The sequence below is a fragment of the Mesoplodon bidens genome (assembly GCF_964165515.1).
Source record: "Mesoplodon bidens genome assembly, chromosome: 2".
Taxonomy (NCBI): Eukaryota; Metazoa; Chordata; class Mammalia; order Artiodactyla; family Ziphiidae; genus Mesoplodon; species Mesoplodon bidens.
Genome location: NC_138177.1, coordinates 97,610,393 through 97,629,247, shown reverse-complemented (window position 1 = coordinate 97,629,247; position 18,855 = coordinate 97,610,393). Strand labels below are relative to the sequence as shown.

Genomic DNA, 18,855 nt, shown 5'->3' with positions numbered 1-18,855 from the left:
TATTTCCATGGTGAATCTAGAAAGGTCAGGGCTATTTATGAGGCAGGATCTTCCTTCCTCTCATAGGTGAGATATAACTCTGAAGGCCAAACCCTTGATGAATGCTCATCATTTAAATGAAATCTTACCAAACAAATCTAGGGAATGAACAAGTTATTTGCTGTGTAAAGCAGCATGTTAGAAAAAATTTGGTAAGCAATAAAGTCCCGGTGGCATGATATTTTGAAAGTGCAATATGATTTCACTTGATTTTAAAAACTAAACATCAGCATTACAATAGAGACTTCTTATTCTCAGCCAGGTAGTTTTGAATCATGTATAGCAAAATGTAATTTGCTTTTTAAAATAGCTTTTGTTCATTTTATTTTGGACACTGCCATACAGGTTGTTTTGCCAACATTTGAAGAACTAAAGATAACTTATGGAAAAACATCTAGTTTCTATACATAGACTCAAGATAAATATAGACTAACTTGTCCCTCAGTTTTATTTACTGGATTTTGTTTTTTTGTGTAGTACTGTGATGGGAAATTGTAATAGATGAATTATAGTAGACTCTAGTTTGTTGCTATTTTTAGTAGAAACAACAACAAAGCCACTTAACAATTCAACAATTGGGTAAAAAATTGACCTGACTACATTTTCTAATTTTAAGTATTCCCGCATAGTAGCTGAGTTGCTATCGAAGGCCCACATCTAGCCCTGTTTACATAATATCTGGGGCTTATGATTTATAGAAGAATTAATCTATGAACTGTCCTAGTAAGCTGTTGACTGAAATTAGCTATACGTACATTATAAAAATGAAGGAAGATTAAGGTAATAATAATTGTTTTCTAACCATTTCTTGTCAATTGTCTTTCAATCCTAGGTGGTATTTTGCTGTTATCTCTGTTTCTGGGGTTTTTGCAGTGACTTTCTCTGTGGTATTTGCATATGTAGCAGATATAACCCAAGAACATGAAAGAAGTATGGCTTATGGACTGGTATGTATTTTTAATCTGTACCTTTGTGTCTGCTGAAAAACACCCTGTTATTGTCTTTTATTACAAGGAGTGCAAGCCTTTGCATTATAAGATTTATTTTTGCATAAATACATTTTAAAATAAAATCATCCATTAGACTATATTAAATTTTTTTTCAGTACAAAGCCATGTAAGTTTTGATATTTTCATTCAGTCAGTATTAGTCACACATATCAGATTTGAAATTACAGTGGAATATTTTTACCTTATATAAGTTCTTTTTAATAGAATACTAAAAGAACTATTTAATATGTAATGAGTTTTAAAATTACTATTATTTAATGGCTAATCTAAAATATAATAGGTTAACACCCATCTCAGGGATCCCAAACCTTTTTGGTGGATTTCTGGGCCACACAGAGTCTCTCTCATATTTTTTCTTTTTTCTTTTCTTTCTTTCTTTTTTTTTTTTTTAACTTAGCTTTTAAAAAAATTAATTTTTATTGAATAAGTCTGACATAATAACATCATTTAACTTTAAGGTGCACAAAGTGTTACTTTGATCCATTTATATATTGTAATATGACTGCTGTTATAGCTATATTTATCACATTACATAATTATAGTCCAATATTGTCTATATTCATTTTACTTGGCATTGGATCTCTTTGGCTTATTTACTACTCCTTGCAAGTTTGTCTCGCATATTCTTTTGTTTTTGCTTGTGGACACGTGTTTATATCACTTTTAACGTGGAAGAATCATTTATAGCTAGATTCGGCCCACAGGCAGTAGTTTGCCAAATTCTGAACACTTAATGTCTATCAAATCTAGAAATAAAATAAGTTAACAGATCACTGTTAGCCAGAAGTAGGACAGTGATGAGCTTCAGCAGATAGGGAGCAAGCATCTTTTGTTAAATAAGGACTGAATTTTGTGTCAGGTTGAATCTTACTTTTATGAGAGTCTGTTGTCTTTGACTCAAAGATCAAAAAATATAACAAAGAATCATGGAATTAAGAGGATTTGGAGGGAAATACCTATAGTGAGAAACTTACCAAAAAAACTAATGATCAGTTATAAACTCAAGAACATTAAATGATATGAAGTTAATGATAGCCAGGATGTTTTTAAACAGCTTTATTGAGATACAATTTACATACCATAAAATTTGTCCATTTTATGTGTGTAGTTAAATCAATTTTAGTAAATTTATACAGCTTTGCAACATGCCCACTGTCAAGGTTGTTTCTGTTTTTGCTAAGGTAATTTATTTTGTCATAGCCAAATCTTTGAAATTAATAGTTTCAACCGGGAAGCTTTATGTATTGAAGGTACATCTAGTAAATAACAGTTTCAATCTTCTAGAAATAATATGGCTGCAGATAAAAGGGAATAAAGTGATCTTTGTGGTCCTCCTTCTGTCTGGCCAGAAAAAAATAGCCCCCAGGGAGGAGAATCGAGGAGAAGGGAAATGACATGAAATACCTGCACTCTGATTAGACCTTTGCTCTCTCCTATTCCCACATACCTCACTGACCCTTACAGTGAGAACCATTGCCCCTTTCCCAACTCCAGTGCCAGAGCTCTGCTCATAACCCAGGTCCCTCTGAGACCACAGCCCACTGTAATGAATTTCTAGAGCTACTGTAACAAAATACGACCACAATACAGTTTTAGAACATTTCCATCAGCCCAAAAAGTTCCCTAGGGCCCATCTGCCATCCGTCTCCACTTTACCTCTGACCCCAGGCAATCACCAGTCTACCTTCTGTCTCTGTAGTTTTGCTTTCAATAGAAATTTCATATAAATGGAATAATGCAAAATGTAGTCTTTTGTGTCTGCACTTAGCATAATCTTAGGAGGTTTATCTATGCTGATACACATATCAATAGTTCCTTTTTACTGCTGTGTAGTATTCCACTGTACAGGATATACCACATTTTGTTTCTCCATTCACTAGTTGATGAACATTTGGGTTGATAGCTAGATGTTTATAGTTATTAGAATTTTAGGTACTTGTCAAATAAGTGCTTGTGTAAATAAGCACTCCTGTGAAGTTTAAATCCTCCATGCAAAAGTCAGAAAGAGCATACAAACAGAATAAAGCACAGAGTAGGGAGCAGAAGCTCATGCACCTATAACATTAATTTCTAATTATCCTCTGAAGAGTGTGGTCTCTGTCAGGTGTTACCTGTTGTCACATCTGTTGTTGATCTGCAGGCCACTTTGTCCAGTAGGCCAGATATTTCTGGGATTAACAGTTTTTCTCCCCCTGTTTTCTCTACTTTAATCTGCATCTTCACCAGACTTGTATGGGCTCCCTCAGGATGTTAGAGAGACATGGTTACAGATGGGCTCAATGCCAAGGATCGATGATCTGGTTCTTCCTGACCCTGCCACCTAGTGATGACCAAGTTCAGATTTGTGCTTCGGCTTAACACTGTTACTGCTGACAAGATAAACTTTAAAGTCCTTAAGCTTTATTTCAGCCAGCTTTAAATATGTATCAAAGTAAACATTCATTTAATTTTAACTTTAATATTGGGGGAAAAGTCACAGTGGCATTGGATTTCCTTAGAGTATTGTTTTAGACTCCTTTCACAGAGCACTGTGGGATTATGGAGGCACCCCAGGGGCCAGCATGCCTGGCAGTCGGGGTGGGGTGGGTATTTGGATGGTAATCCAGGCCCCCAACCCTTCTTCAACTAAAACAGTTTTTTATTTTTAAATCTTTTTTTAATTGAGGAAGTTATTAGGTGCTGCTGGCATTTTTTTTTATATATATAAATTTATTTATTTATTTATTTATTTTTGGCTGTGTTGGGTCTTCGTTTCTGTGTGAGGGCTTTCTCTAGTTGCGGCAAGCGGGGACCACTCTTCATCGCGGTGCGCAGGCCTCTCACTATCGCGGCCTCTCTTGTTGTGGAGCACAGGCTCCAGACGCGCAGGCTCAGTAGTTGTGGCTCACGGGCCTAGTTGCTCCGCCTGTGGGATCTTCCCAGACCAGGGCTCGAACCTGTGTCCCGTGCATTAGCAGTCAGATTCTCAACCACTGCGCCACCAGGGAAACCATTAAATCTGTTTTTACTTACAAGTTTGTCAGTCGGATTTATTTAAACAGAGGGCTCCAAGGCTTAAAAGAAAGTTTGAAGCCACTATCTTAGAGGTTATTACATTTTTTTTTTTTTTTTTTTTTTTTTGCGGTACATGGGCCTCTCACTGTTGTGGCCTCTCCCGCTGCGGAGCACAGGCTCCGGACGCGCAGGTTCAGCAGCCATGGCTCACGGGCCCAGCCGCTCCGCGGCATGTGGGATCTTCCTGGACCGGGGCACGAACCTGCGTCCCCTGCATCGGCAGGTGGACTGTCAACCACTGCGCCACCTACATATTTTTTAGTTAAGAATCTAATTCTTTTCTCTTTCTGCAAAAGAAGAAAGTATAAGAAAACTGGCACAGGTAGGAGGAGGAAAGGGAGACTGCAGCAGGAGGACTGACATAAGTCAGAGTCTCTGTGGTGTGGAAGTAAAGGAGCCAGATGTCCTGCCTAATCTCTTTCTATTGATCTTGGTTTGTTTCAGGTTTCGGCAACATTTGCTGCAAGTTTGGTAACCAGCCCTGCAATTGGCGCTTATCTTGGGCGAGTGTATGGGGACAGCTTGGTGGTGGTCCTGGCTACAGCGATAGCTCTGCTAGATATTTGTTTTATCCTTGTTGCTGTGCCGGAGTCATTACCTGAGAAGATGCGGCCCGCATCATGGGGAGCACCCATTTCCTGGGAACAGGCTGACCCCTTTGCAGTAAGTTTATGCTTTTTCATTCACTTTGGCAAAAAAATGAATGTGTGATTCAGCACAGCATTAATGTTTTGTTGTGGATGTTTCTTTGGGGAAAACATCGTGATGGATTTTTAAAAAATATTTTGAAATACTTTTCAGAATACTTTTGGGGAGGATGAGAATAAACTGGGGGAAAAAAAGACAACTAGGTATCTGTATGTACACTGCCAGAAGATATCTCTGCATGTTCTTAAGAGTAGTTCAGTGTTTTGATATAAAGCCTTGTGTTGCTCTCTCTCTTGTTCTAGTCCTTAAAGAAAGTGGGCCAGGACTCCATAGTGCTGCTGATCTGCATTACGGTGTTTCTCTCCTACTTACCGGAGGCAGGCCAATATTCCAGCTTTTTTTTATACCTCAGACAGGTAAAATTCTGTTCTATGAAGGTGGACTTTTCTTTCATTGTTTAGTGCCTTAATACAAAACATTTAATCTTGAGAGAACTTTAAGAGCAGAGACTTTTAGAAATGACTATCATTTTTAAAATAATGGCTCACTAGAATTAACCTCCTATTTAGTGTGGCTGATGTTCCTTATGCATTTCTATGAAGACTTTTGGCTTAGGCAAAAAGAGATGATTTTCCTGTCAAAGTGTGTCATTTGAGCTTGTTTATGTGTTGCTTATACAGGTGATGGGATGCTTTAATCCATTCACCTGCTCCAGTCTCTTTGTGATTTAGAGCATATATTTGTAAAGCAGCTAGCCAAAATAAGAGCATTAGTTCTTTTCTCTTTGACACTAATCTTACTAGGCAGAGATTAAGCCTTTATCAGTACTTGTAAAAAGCACAAAATGGTGCAATATTTATTTGTAAAATGGATTTTGAATGCTTGATAGCAGTCTCCTATTTAGGAAATCGAAATTACGGGATTTAGATTTACTTAATCTAAGTTACGTAGCTATTATTTTCAGTATCTAACACTTATTATAATTTTGGTCCTCAGTGAAAGCCAGATTCTTCCTCTGAGGAGTTCTTTGGTTATAAATGAATTGCATTTTCTTTTTCTGGTCGATTTAATGTTAATATACAAGTAGTTGCATTAGTATGGTATTTGTTGTGCTTATTTTATTAACATTACTTTTTCTGGAAACCTTCTAGATAATGAAATTTTCACCAGAAAGTGTTGCAGCATTTATAGCAGTCCTTGGCATTCTTTCCATTATTGCACAGGTGAGTTTCTTTTTCGTTAGAGGGAGAGATGTTCGAAGGTTCGGAAACATAATTCTGTTAGTATAGTTAGTATTGATTAGATTTTGGGGACTGACACGTACTAATCATCATACGATGTGTAAACCAGAAAGACAGTTTATTGATTTACACTAGAGTATTCACCTGCATAAAATCAGAAATTTTACGTTAGTCTTGTTCTACTGTTGATTCATTCATTCAGTAAATATTTATTGAATACCTATCATGTGTCAAGCGCTCATGATCCCTGCTATTGTAAAGTTTGCATTCTTGTGGGATAAGAGAATGAGTAAGCATGTCAGTGTAAACATATCAGGTGTAATGAAAACTATAGAGAAAAAGGGCACAAGGGATGTAGAGCGTGGCTGGGGGCAGGGTGTTATTTTATTTGGGAGGGTCGGGAAGGCTTTGCTGATACAAGTGACATTTGAGCAGAGACCCAAAGGAATGAGGAACAATCCACTGGAACACCTGGAGGAACAATCCACTGGAATATGCCAGAACAGAACTACAACTCTGAAAGACAATTCCTGGCATGTGTAAGAAAGAGCCAGGGGACAGTATGGTTCTGGTGGAGTGAACAAGGGAGAGAGTGCCAGGAGATGAATTCTGAGAGGTGGAGAGGGACCAGATCGTGTGCGGCCTTCTGGGTCATCATAAGACTTGACAAGAAGATAGGAGGGTTTTGAGCAGAGAAGTGACGTGAAAGTATTTTTATCTTGGAAACCCAGTTGGTAGCTGGTGGTTGTTTGATGAATAAGATATTAATCAACGCAAGAATCTGGATTTTCTTAGGAGATATTTCTTCTGGCCTTCAAACTATCTCAGTTCCACTCTTTCTCCTTTCTGTGAAAAAAAACCCCTCCCATTTCTTTCTGTTGGGCTTTGTTTTTTCCAGACTCTGTAAATGATCTACTGTAACACTCTTTCCCACCTTAGATCCAATCTACTAGGTTGCAGCTTTTTCTGTTTTATTCTACTCTTAAAATGGAAAGTAAAGTCCATTTAATAGTACTCTTGGATGTTTCACCATCTTGGAGGTAGGATTGCTTCTGCAGATCTCATCATTTATGAATTTCTGGTAGATTTAGTGATAAACTTCAAATTTAAATTCAAACTGTATAATATACTTCCCCCAAGGCCTCAGAAATGTGCTCTTTAGCCTTGGGGGAAAATGTATTGTTGCCCATATATAAAAATAGCTTAGGGTTCATGCCCCGGTCCGGGGGGATCCCACGTGCTGCGGAGCGGCTGGGCCCGTGGGCCATGGCCGCTGAGCCTGCGCGTCTGCAGCCTGTGCTCCGCGACGGGAGAGGCCACAACGGTGAGAGGCCTGCGTACCGCAAAAAAAAAAAAAAAAAAAAAGCTTAAAAAAAAAACCTTTCTGAACACAAAGGGAAGTGTACTAAGACGAGAGCTTGATGAATTATCAAATGTTAAACTGACCTTGAATCCTGAGAGAAATCCAGCCTGATCATTATGTCTTATCTTTTTCATATATTGTTTAGATTAGATTTGCTACTATTTTATTTGATTTAGATCTTAAAGAGAACAGGCTAACATTTACTATAATGACACTTAAGAAGTTAGTAGTTGTAAGGTCTTAAGTTCCATTTCATACTTAAGTGAGCATGCAGGCACCTAGTAAATTTGGGCACACTGTGGACTGCTTGAATGATGAGTTGAAGGTGCTTTAGAGGAAGTTTTCCCTCTGCTCAGTAGATTGCATCAAGCACAAAGGAATACAGGCTGGAAAACAGTCACTAAGAGCTCAGAATCCAGGAGGGCAGACATGTGAACCCAGGAGGGAGCATGGTTGGGTTTGCGTTGGAAAGAGCCCTGCAGCAGCAGGGTCATGAGGGCTGTGAATCTAGAAGGAATGAGCCACGACCCAGCCAGCGTTGCTAGCACAGCAGATACTGTAAACAGAAACATGGTCCACAAGGAATACAGTACTTAAATGACCATTCAGCTTTTGGGGCCTACATAGAAGCATAGTTTTTGAGATGTAAAATCACATTTCTCAAAGTGAGAAAATTAGTTGAACTTCAAAAACAGGTGAATAGGCATATGTAGTCTGCACGTAAATATTGATAATTAAGTTTATGTCATTATATGAATTAAAATATCAAGTAAAATGTATAGCCCCAAAGGAAGGAGCATTAGCTTATGCTCTCATTTATGGCAAGTATACAGTTGAGAATGACTTCTCCCCTGTTGACCTCTAAGTGAAAGACTAGTGTCTTTGACTCTCCTCTCCAGTAGCACAGAGCCTGCCTCTCTCTCTTTTCTTGCTTGCCCTTGTGCCTTTGTTCCTGCCGTCCTTACTGCATCCCCCTTTCACCCCCTAAGTATACCTTCGTTGAGTTCTCATATTAACTTGGGTGTATCTCTTTTTACCTCTGTTTATTATTTTTGCCTCAGTAGCTTTGTGAGCTCTAGTAGAACTCTGAGAGGATTGCAAGGTCAGAATTATATCATATTTGTCTTGGTCACGCTAATACCCTGCACTGTGCCTGCAGCCCAGCGGGTGCTAAATTAGAGGTCATTGGTTTTTTCCCATAGTGATTTTAAAACTTTAAAAAGTAGTAGTAAGCATTTAAAAATTGGGAGGTGTGATACGAAAATATGGAAATGCAGCTTCTCCACCAAATGAGATGTGGTAACATGAATGTGACCTTCAGTGGAAGCCCCATGGTTGCTGTCCCCTTCGGGCCTTTGCTCTCTGGTTTGCCATAGGCGCCATCACTTCCGTGGCACTAGCAGGCACGAGTTCATAACATTTGCGCTCGATAAACGTTTACACGAGTGCATGGAGATAGTTGTACACATTTCCTCAGTGCTGTCACACACCTGCTGGGCATCTCACCCTTGACAGGGCTGTGACTGTGACCTGGCTTCCTTCCACCCAGTGCTGTTGATCTCGTTCAGTGGCATCACCGCTCTCCTGGCTGTTGGGGCCAGGAGCCTTGGTGCCATTCTTGATTACTTTTCTTCTCCTTCTCCCACATCCGGCACATCAGATGGTATCTCCTTTCACTTCTCTCCAAAACGTATTTTGAATTGAAGCACTTCTCACCATTTCCATTACTAGGAGCCTAGCCTAAGCCAAGACCGTAGCCTCCATCTGGTCTGTTTCCATGTTTGTCTCCCTACGGCTTGTTTGCCACTTGGCAGAGGAATTGTTGTAAAGTGGGAATTGAGCCATAGTGCTCTCTTGTTTAATATTCCCTTCCTGTCACAACCAGAATGAAATCTAGGCTCTCGACGTAGCCCCCGTTTCCTCCGTTCTCCATGTTGTTGAACACACTCCAGCCCAGGGCTTTGTGCTTGCTTCACCCACAGCCGGGCGCTCTTTGCCCAGATACTCACATACCTCCTCCTCCTCACTCAGCTCGCGCCTCAGAAGGGCCTTCCCTGCACATCCTGGTTGGAGCAGCACCTCTATCACACTACCCTGTCTTATTTTCTTAGAGCAGCTACAACCTGGAATTATCTGGTTTGATAAGTATGCTTACGTCCGTTTTCCCTCTACTAGGAGGTAATCTCTTTGCTGACCAGTACTCTGACCTGGGTCAGTGCCCTGAGACCTAGAATAGCCATTGGTTACAGTAGGAACTGGGCAAATATTTGTTGACCAAGTGACCAAAGTTGATGTCAGTTAACTGTTAATTAGCTGTGTCATCTTGGTTAAGTCATAAGTCATTTTAACCTTTACGACTTGGTTCTCTCTCTTGGTTCTCTCTGTTCTCTTTAAATTTTTTTTTTTTTTTTAAAAAGAACTTATGCTAGGTGCTGGGGATACAAAGATAAATGAGAAGGAAGCCCTTGCCCTTGGGAGAGAATCGATGTCCCAGTTAGAGTATCATATACACAGGAAGTTTTTCTTCTCTGAGTGCTCGCTCTGGGTGAGTTCCCTTTCATAGCTGTGGTTGTTGAAGAATGTACTCCAGGGCTTTGTGCTTTGTGGAATTCAATCTCACACTCACCCGATTTAAGGGGAAATCTCAGAGAGGAAAGCTATGAGTGTTAATTGTTCAAGAATCCTTAAAAGGATCTTCATCTGCTTCCCGCTGGCTTATTTGTGATTAAGCCTGATTAAACTCTTAAATGATTGTCTCAATTTAAAGAATTTTAAACTTATACTTGATAATTTTGAGTTTAGAGTATCAGCCAGTCATCAGGTAGTGATTTCCTGAATTATTTTCACTTCTTCCTCTATGGACTTAATAGCTATCTTAAGGGGTATGTTTAATACTAACGTCCCCAAATGATTGCTGAATTTTTATTAACTTTGAGAGAAAAGCAAGAAAACCCAATTCATAATGTTGTTTATTAAATGTGCCAGGCACAATGCTAAGTATATCATTTCATCTAACTCACATGACACAGTTTTGAAGTAAGTACTATTATCACAGTCTTTTAAGAGACCAAACTGAGTTTCAGACTGAAGTGACTTGCCCAGGGTCACATGGTTAGAGCCAAAATGATGATTACGGCTGTTTTTCCCAAGGCTGTGTTCTTAGTTATTAGCCTACACGACTCCCAAGTCATACTTGTTAAACTGATCTACTGTTCATAAAAGCATCATGGTTTCAGCAATAGGTTAATTTAGGTGAAGGATATATGAGTAATTGTACTGTTTCAGCTTTATTTAGTCAGGAGAATAAGCGTTTTGGATTAACTTGGACCTGTAAAAACTTTTTTTAAGCTATTCCATAACAGGGATCTCTAAACCATGAGTTAGAACCTTTCAACCCTACTGTTTACAATTTCTGATTTTAAGTGGTCCTCAGTAGAAGTGTACTGAACACGAAGTTCACCTTTTCTATTTTCAGTTTTCTGACTTTCCCCCTGAATCTGGATCTGTGTCAGCAGAGGCACCTTTCATCTGCTTATATGACCTGGAGTAATGGTCTCAAATATATTCAGGGCAATTGTTGCTGAAAAGCCAAAATGTAGAAAAGTGGTAATAGTCCTTTTATATTATAGATAGAAATAGGTCACCAAATAGCTTTTTTTCTTTTCAGTATTAAAAAGCTTATTCTATTCTAATAAGCCACTTTGATTTTTCATATTTTCTAGACCATAGTCTTGAGTTTACTTATGAGGTCAATTGGAAATAAGAACACCATTTTATTGGGTCTGGGATTTCAAATATTGCAGCTGGCATGGTATGGCTTCGGTTCAGAACCTTGGTAGGTACAAATATTTTAATTTTCTTAATTTTGGTGTTTGCCGTGTTTTTGTTTTTTTCAGCTTGAGATGTAACTGACAAAACTTATATTTCTTAATTTGCTTCTCAATTAAGGCTTAGACTTTAATCTGTCTCTTAATATGCTTTTTTTTCTCTCAGTGTATATAACACAGGTTTCTCACTTGTGTATTTGTATATTCTATAGTGGCTTGAGGATAGCGGAGTGACATTTTGTATCTAAGCAACGGGTTGGGTTTTTGAATGAGATGGAGTTTTTCAATTTCTAATGAGCATTTAATCCAGTTTAGTTTGTCAGAAAAACACATGTAATCCCAAAGCAGCAAGGTTAGGAAAAAAAAGTTGAGTAACACCAGTGATTATTGCTGATGGCAAACAAGAAGTCCAGTTGTTTTGGTCCCGGCTTTATGCTGGGAAAGCTCTCTGCTTTTCTTGCCAGTCTGGTTTCCTGCAGGGAGGTAATGGTAATAGTGCTGCTGTCAGGTTGCGCATGCACACCTTTGTGCTCAGGTATTACAGGACTGAACTCCACAATGTACAGTAGTGTTTCATTCAGCTGAACACATCATCTCTGTTTGGACTTGGATATGAGTAAGCACCAAGAGTGTGTTTTGATGGATGTTTTATTTTTCTGTCTAGCCTTTCAAAAGAGGTGCTCACAATTTATCGAAAACATTTCTTTTAGACATCAAGCCAAGTAGAACATTTAGATCAAATTAGTGATTGCTTCACACTGAATCACAGATCCCTGGGAACCTTGCCATTCTACTAGCGAACGTCTGGAAACATTTAATGATGTTTCTCAACATTCTCTCCCCACCCGTCCAAGTCCTGCAGAAATAATACCCAACACACTTTACAGTTTAGATGTGATATCCCAATTCTACATTGAAACCCACAGCATTCTTGTGAATAAGTGGTTGTTTTTCTTTCTAGAAGAGTAAACAGGCTTAGACTTTTAAGTGACTTGTCCAGTCACATAGGAAGGAAGAGCAAGTATAGTTCTCCTTTTTCCTGTACCACAGCCATTTCTCTTACTTGATTTTAAGTATGTATTTTGACTTTGACAGGTACAATGGAGAGCAATAATAACATGTATTTTTGTTTTGCTGCTTTTGATTGCAGGATGATGTGGGCTGCTGGGGCGGTGGCAGCCATGTCTAGCATTACCTTTCCAGCTGTCAGTGCACTTGTCTCACGAACTGCTGATGCTGATCAACAAGGTGAGTTGATAGGATCCAATGATAATTATTTAAAAATACAGAATATTCTAATTCTCTGTTCTCTTTCCTAAGTTCAGAAACATAAGCGTATCTTCAGGGTAGAGAATTTTAAATTGCTTTCATTGTACTCAATACTCTGTAATGGCCCAAATGGGAAAAGACTAAAAAAGAGTGGATATATGTATAACTGATTCACTTTGCTGTACACCTGAAACTAACAACATTGTAAATCAACTATACTGCAATAAAAAATTTTTTTAAATAAATAAATTGCTTTCATTGTAAAGAGGAAAAGCAGATTCTAGGGTGTTATCCTTAGGTAGATAACCTTGTCCCTCACTGTGAATATGTGGCCCTGTCTGTTCTTTTGCTAGAAAATTTAGTGATGAAGGTTAGTCACCTTATATTCACTAACCATTTATTTATTACATAAACAATATGCTATGATGTGCTAGACATCTCAGGGATACGCAGATAACCCTTTCATTAACATTGTATGTTTGTCACCTAAAGACACATAGAAAATGTATTTTTATTGTCTTACACTTTTGTGGCAGGAACACTTAATTCTTAAAACACTAATAAGTGAGGAATAATTCTTTGAAAAGCCTGTTTATGTCAAAAGGAAAAACGGGCATTACAAAAGAGTGGCGGAGGTCACTTAGTTATAAATAAGAAAAGGCCTGTGACCAAATCAAGTTGCATTTTAAATTTGGGATAAGATCCCAGAGGTAAACAAAAATCAAACTCTATAAACAGGGGCTATATTTGGGGTCTTAAGTGGCTGCTTGGGGACAGAGTTTTTAACAGCTGTGCTTATTAGCTCATGCTGATTTTGAGCCAAGAGATTTTTTTTTTTAAAGGAAATGAAGTGCTTTTGCCCCCTTGTTTCTACATTAGACCTGAACTTACATTTGCATCAGATAGCTTACTATACTTTGTAGAGCTTATAGCTTCTAAGTAATTTTGATGCCACTGCAGTAAGTTGCTGGTGTCTGATAAAAGTTTTGCCTTTAGAATAAGTGACTTCATGTTTGTATCGGTTCTAGGGTAGGAAAAAATAAGTGGTACACTAAATAATTTGTTTAAACAATTCAGGTGTCGTTCAAGGGATGATAACAGGAATTAGAGGATTATGCAATGGTCTGGGACCAGCCCTTTATGGATTCATTTTCTACATATTCCATGTGGAACTTAAAGAACTGCCAATGACAGGAACAGACTTGGGAACAAACACAAGCCCACAGCACCACTTTGAACAGGTAATTATAAAAATATAGTTCATTTGGCTGGATTGAAAGGTGATGTTTTTTGGTCACTAAAGCTTTTATTTGAGATTCTTAGATTGAATAAAAACACTTAAAACCAAAGCCTAAGGGACTATGTCCTCCTATATACGTACTTCTTTATAAAATTGGCTGTGTGTTCTTTTCTTCCCTGGATAATTAAAAAATTATTTATGTATTCTAGTTTGTCTTAGTATACCTAGTGGCATAGGTAACAGCCATTTGTCATACTACTGTTTGTCTTTCATCTGAGGCTTCTGGAATGTTAGAGCTTCCCTGTATCAGGTCTGCCTTCTGTAGAAGAGTCAGTTAGGTGCTGGTAAACATCTTTGTTCACTTGCTCGCTATACTCCCCTCTGTTCAACTGAAAACATTAACAGCGAAACACATTATTTTAGCCAGTACAAACAACTCATTAGTTTCCTTGTATTTAGCAGAGTTCTACACTAATCTTCTAACCAGTTAAGACTACTTTTAAATAAAAAAGAATGTTTGTCTGTGGGCTCTACACAGGTAAAACTGGCAGTGCAAGTTTTTGCTAAGAATGAATGTGATTTGGGGCTAAAACACAGGTCTGTTTGATTCTTCTCATGGTAACGACATTATCTGTGTTTTCCTTACTTTCAGTCACTAGAGAATATAGTTACATTTTTAACAAAGAAAATGGTAATTGATTCTGTTACTGTAGTTAATATTATATGCTACTTGATTTTACTTGTGAGATCTCCGTTTTCCTCTTGAACTAACAAATTAAGTGAAGGTTCATAGAATGTGTTCAGATTTTATGCTATAAATGACAATATATTTTTGCATGTATTTGTTCTTAAAAAATCTTTTGGCTGCTTCTTGGGTCAGCTGTTATCCCCCAGAATTTTACGTTGAGAATGTGACAGTGAGCGTGTCTTTTCCCCTTGAAAAGGGAATGTTTTTTCTAACTGTGGCTTTAATGAAGAGAGGAGTCATTGGCTTATAATTCACAGCCATCAGTTACTACTAAAAGATAAGCAATTTCTTGTTATGAACAAAGAAGTCTTTGCAAAAATCCTAATTCTCTTTTCCTTCCTCAGAATTCCATCATCCCTGGCCCCCCCTTCCTCTTTGGAGCCTGTTCAGTACTGCTGGCTCTGCTTGTTGCCTTGTTTATTCCGGAACATACCAATTTAAGCTTAAGGTCCAGCAGTTGGAGAAAGCACTGTGGCAGTCACAGCCATCCTCATAGTGCACAAGCGCCAGGAGAGGCCAAAGAACCTTTACTCCAGGACACAAATGTGTGACAACCGAAATCAGGAAGACTTTTCTATCAGCACCCAGGTCTTAGTTTTCACCTATAGTTCTGGACGTACATTCCATTTCCATCTACAATGTACTTTAAGATTGTCTTAAGAAATGTATCTGCATGAACTCCGTGGGAACTAAAGAAAAGAACTGGACAGTTTTCCAAAGATGTTACAATTTCTTTTGAAAAGAAACCTTTTGTTTATTAGCACCAGTTTCTTGCCACTAAGCTTTTTGTTTTATTATACATCCTTTAATTAAAATTAAAAACTATATATGTAACTTCTTAGATACTAGCAATGTCTCTGCTACCATTTCCTTCAGGTGTTGAGCTTTAACTATTTATGCTGACTCGCAGTGAGACAGAGTAGGTAGTATAGTGTGGAACTGTTCATTTTAACATTGTAAAATCGTGAGTCAGATTTTAATAGTGTAAAATCTTGGGTCAAATAATTCAAAGCCTTAATGCAGATGCACTAAAGTAAAGAAATGGTAAATGAACTGTTTGCATTTAAAAAACAAAACTCTTAAGAAAACTATACTAAATCTGAATCATGTTTCAAGCTTGTTTGTAGTAATTTTATTTTAAACATTATTCATTCACTACTGTTTTTGAAATGAGAAAATATCAGCCATTTAGAATTTAAATTGGGGTGTTTGGAGCCTGTAAATCTAAATGCTGGCTCGTATTTGTTCCCCAGCTACTTATACCACTATTCTTTTAATGTTTGCATAATCATAAGAACCTCAACACTTGAATACATAATCTAAAAATTATATAGTAAAGCTGGTAGCCTTGAAAATGTCAATGTGATATCTATATGTAGATAAGTATATATAGTGGCCTTTCAGGACTGTCACAGTAACACTTTATTTACAGAGCTAATGTTTGTCCTAAATTTTCAGGACCCTAGAAGAGAGCTTTATACAATTACTGATGTGAATTTCTCTAAAGTGTATATTTTTGTGTCCAGTTATATTATTTAAAAAAGTGTTACTTTGTAAAAAATTGTACATAAAGTATTGTATAGTTTACACTGTTTTCATCTTATGTGTGGTTACTGCTTAATGCTTTTTAAACTTGGAACATTCACTATGGTTAAATAAGGTCTTAAAAGAAATGTAAATAGTCTGTTAATAAAATTAAATATTTTAATGATTTTTTATTTTAAAGAAAGTCTTGATCTGTGATTCCCTTATGAGGCCTGTTTTGGCTTTGTTACTATATATATATATATATATATATATATATATATTTTTTTTTTTTGCGATACGCGGACCTCTCACTGTTGCGGCCTCTTCCGTTGCGGAGCACGGGCTCCAGATGCACAGGCTCAGCGGCCATGGCTCACAGGCCCAGCCGCTCCACGGCATGTGGGATCTTCCCGGACCGGGGCACGAACCCATGTCCCCTGCATTGGCAGGCGGACTCTCAACCACTGCGCCACCAGGGAAGCCCAGTTAGTATATTTTTACAGTAACAAATCAAAGCATTATACCTTCTCCCTTTGAATCCATTTCATTTCCCTCAATAAAATACTGTTGTAGGAAGACAAAAGCAAAGAAATGAAAACCTAGTTCATAAATTAACTAAGTACTTAATTTTCTAAGCACAGGTGTTGTAGGTCAGTCCTATGTTTGTTTTTACATACTGTTTACATGTCAGATTCCCAAAATATTAATACTTTATTAACAAAGCTCACAGTTTACAGAAATACATTAAATGCAATATTTTGATTATTAACACACGTACAACTGCACACAGCAAAACAATTTCAAATAAAAGTTTAAGAGGTAGAGCAAATAATTAGCACACTCGAAAGTCTGTGTATATACATTTAATACCAAAAAGTCTTTAGCAAGTTTGATATCAAAATGATCTCTATATCTTTTGGGAATTCTCCCAATTTTCCATGTGTAGATATGGAAAAGGGTATCTATATTTTAAAAAAAAAGAGCTACCTGTATGTCATGTATCCTATCCAAACCCTTGTCACAAAGTTTTATATTACATACTATTTACAGGAAAGATTCCAACATTGCCAGAAAGTTTCTTTCCAGATTATTAGTGCTTTCAAGTTACTATAACTGAGTATTCTTACTAATATAGTATATCGAAATGACAAAAATATATATATAAAAAGTGACTACCTAATAACGGTTATTAAATTTTTAGATAAGATCCCTAGTTTAAGACAGCTTGTGGTTGCCAGCAGTTTCAAACGTATCATAAGGAAAGACTCAATACTGTGGCTTCATAAAAAAATTAGCAAATATTTTTTGTCTTACCATGGAAGCCAATAACATTAGTATGTCATCAGTATCCTGAAATGTCTCTTTTCCTCATCTGTGTAATAAGGTCCTTGAAAATATTTTTTAAGTATCACATGAGCATTAGCAATCTCTGCAAACAAACTGATTTAGAGTTTTCTTAAGAGAATGCTACTCTACTGGATGGTTGTCAGTAAGAAAACAAAATGCAACCCTGTGATTCTGGGTGAATTTTTTAAATTACCTCATTTTCCCCAAAGGAACAATTCTTATTTGAAACTTAATTATAGGGAAGAGAAGAAAGTTGTAACTTCTAACATTATTCATTTTGCCTACTTTACTAATAAGCAAACATGAAAATGAACCCATTTTGATATAAGCAAAATGAATATTCATGATGCTCTCAGTAAATATTTTGTGTAAGTACTAATTTTTAAAACAAATATTCCACTAATACAGATTTAACTGCATAACAAACAAAACTCCAAATGAAGGAGAAAAACTGGATGACTGTAGACTTCCAGGAAGCATTAAAATCCATAAACTCTGCACCTCAAATGACTAAAAGCACTTTGTACCTAATCTGTTCATGTAATTAGACTGTCCAAGATTTTCTGTACAATAAATTTATCAAAATTACTTAACAGACTTTTTCAAAAGATAATTTAAAGGTTTCAAGGAAAATATTTACTTGCTATGAAGAATTTATTCATTTAAGGTAATTTCAGGACTTTTCCCTTTACTGTAAATGTCATCAATAATATATCTCAAGAGATAATTATTTTCCCTTAAAATTCTCAGGTGGCAAATTTAAAACTTTTATTGTACTAATGAAGATGATAAAATGAACTGATAGCATTCTTTGGTTTCATACTAGTATATGTATCTGAGGTTTTAATTAACTGAGATATTGAATATGATTAGAATGTCCCTTACAAGGATCAACTCTTTTCTTAGAACTTCTGAGAATTTCTAAGTATTAGTTTAATAAAATTCATACTATTATTCTATAAAACACCATGTTCCAAACTAAAAAGAATCTTCACCCATTCCGTAGTACAAATTTGCCCCTCAACTGCATAAACGACAGCAGTACTTAAAGGACCCAAACAATCTAACACAGTAGCTCAAGTAAACTTTGAAACTTGCTTATTCAGAATTTGATCTGTGCTGTTTCTATATTAAAACCACGCTGAATTTCTAAAATTTCAATAAAAGTAAAAGATGACACTAGGATTAACTGTTTGGTAGCTGCCCAGGGAAATATGCTGAAGATGTAGAAGGGAGCACTACGGGTTTGGAAGATGTCTGTAATACTCCTAAAGTGCCGTCTTTTTGATGGTCTGCAAATGAGGACAAAAAAAGGTTATCTGCATTCACGTAAGTCTTTATATAATACAGTTAATTAAACCACAGTGTACAATCCATTTCAGAAATGTCTTCTCACCTGGATTATTAAATAGATTTTGGTTGAGCCCACGTAAAGGAATGCTGTCTTCCCTTTTCTTCAGATATTTGGATTCCAGCCCTAAATTTTCACCACTTGAAAGGAAAATAGTAATTATTTACTTATTTTAACAAAGTCTTACTTTC

At 37.1% G+C, this 18,855-nt stretch overlaps 2 protein-coding genes across 5 annotated transcripts in view; one reads left to right on the top strand and one right to left on the bottom strand.

Annotated features, from left to right (window-relative positions):
• The window catches only part of MFSD14A (major facilitator superfamily domain containing 14A), a 46,087-nt gene extending 29,290 nt beyond the window's left edge, over window positions 1-16,797 (top strand). For 2 of the 3 annotated variants that reach the window (XM_081223656.1, XM_081223655.1), the window contains exons 5-12: window positions 872-986; window positions 4,548-4,766; window positions 5,054-5,167; window positions 5,903-5,974; window positions 11,078-11,190; window positions 12,333-12,430; window positions 13,529-13,692; window positions 14,784-16,797. In XM_081223656.1, the coding sequence (XP_081079782.1) occupies window positions 872-986; window positions 4,548-4,766; window positions 5,054-5,167; window positions 5,903-5,974; window positions 11,078-11,190; window positions 12,333-12,430; window positions 13,529-13,692; window positions 14,784-14,990 (1,102 nt within the window). In that variant the 3' untranslated portion in view covers window positions 14,991-16,797. The remainder of the gene's footprint in view (window positions 1-871; window positions 987-4,547; window positions 4,767-5,053; window positions 5,168-5,902; window positions 5,975-11,077; window positions 11,191-12,332; window positions 12,431-13,528; window positions 13,693-14,783) is intronic. The other variant, XM_081223657.1, reaches the window with a different exon arrangement.
• A 144-nt stretch (window positions 16,798-16,941) lies between these two features.
• SASS6 (SAS-6 centriolar assembly protein) overlaps window positions 16,942-18,855 on the bottom strand; it is a 60,107-nt gene continuing 58,193 nt past the window's right edge. The window contains exons 16-17 of one of the 2 annotated variants that reach the window (XM_081223651.1): window positions 18,710-18,804; window positions 16,942-18,605 (exon numbers count right to left, since the gene is read on the bottom strand). In XM_081223651.1, coding sequence (XP_081079777.1) covers window positions 18,499-18,605; window positions 18,710-18,804 — 202 coding nt within the window. In that variant the 3' untranslated portion in view covers window positions 16,942-18,498. Of the gene's footprint in view, window positions 18,633-18,709; window positions 18,805-18,855 lie in introns of both variants that reach the window. The other variant, XM_081223652.1, reaches the window with a different exon arrangement.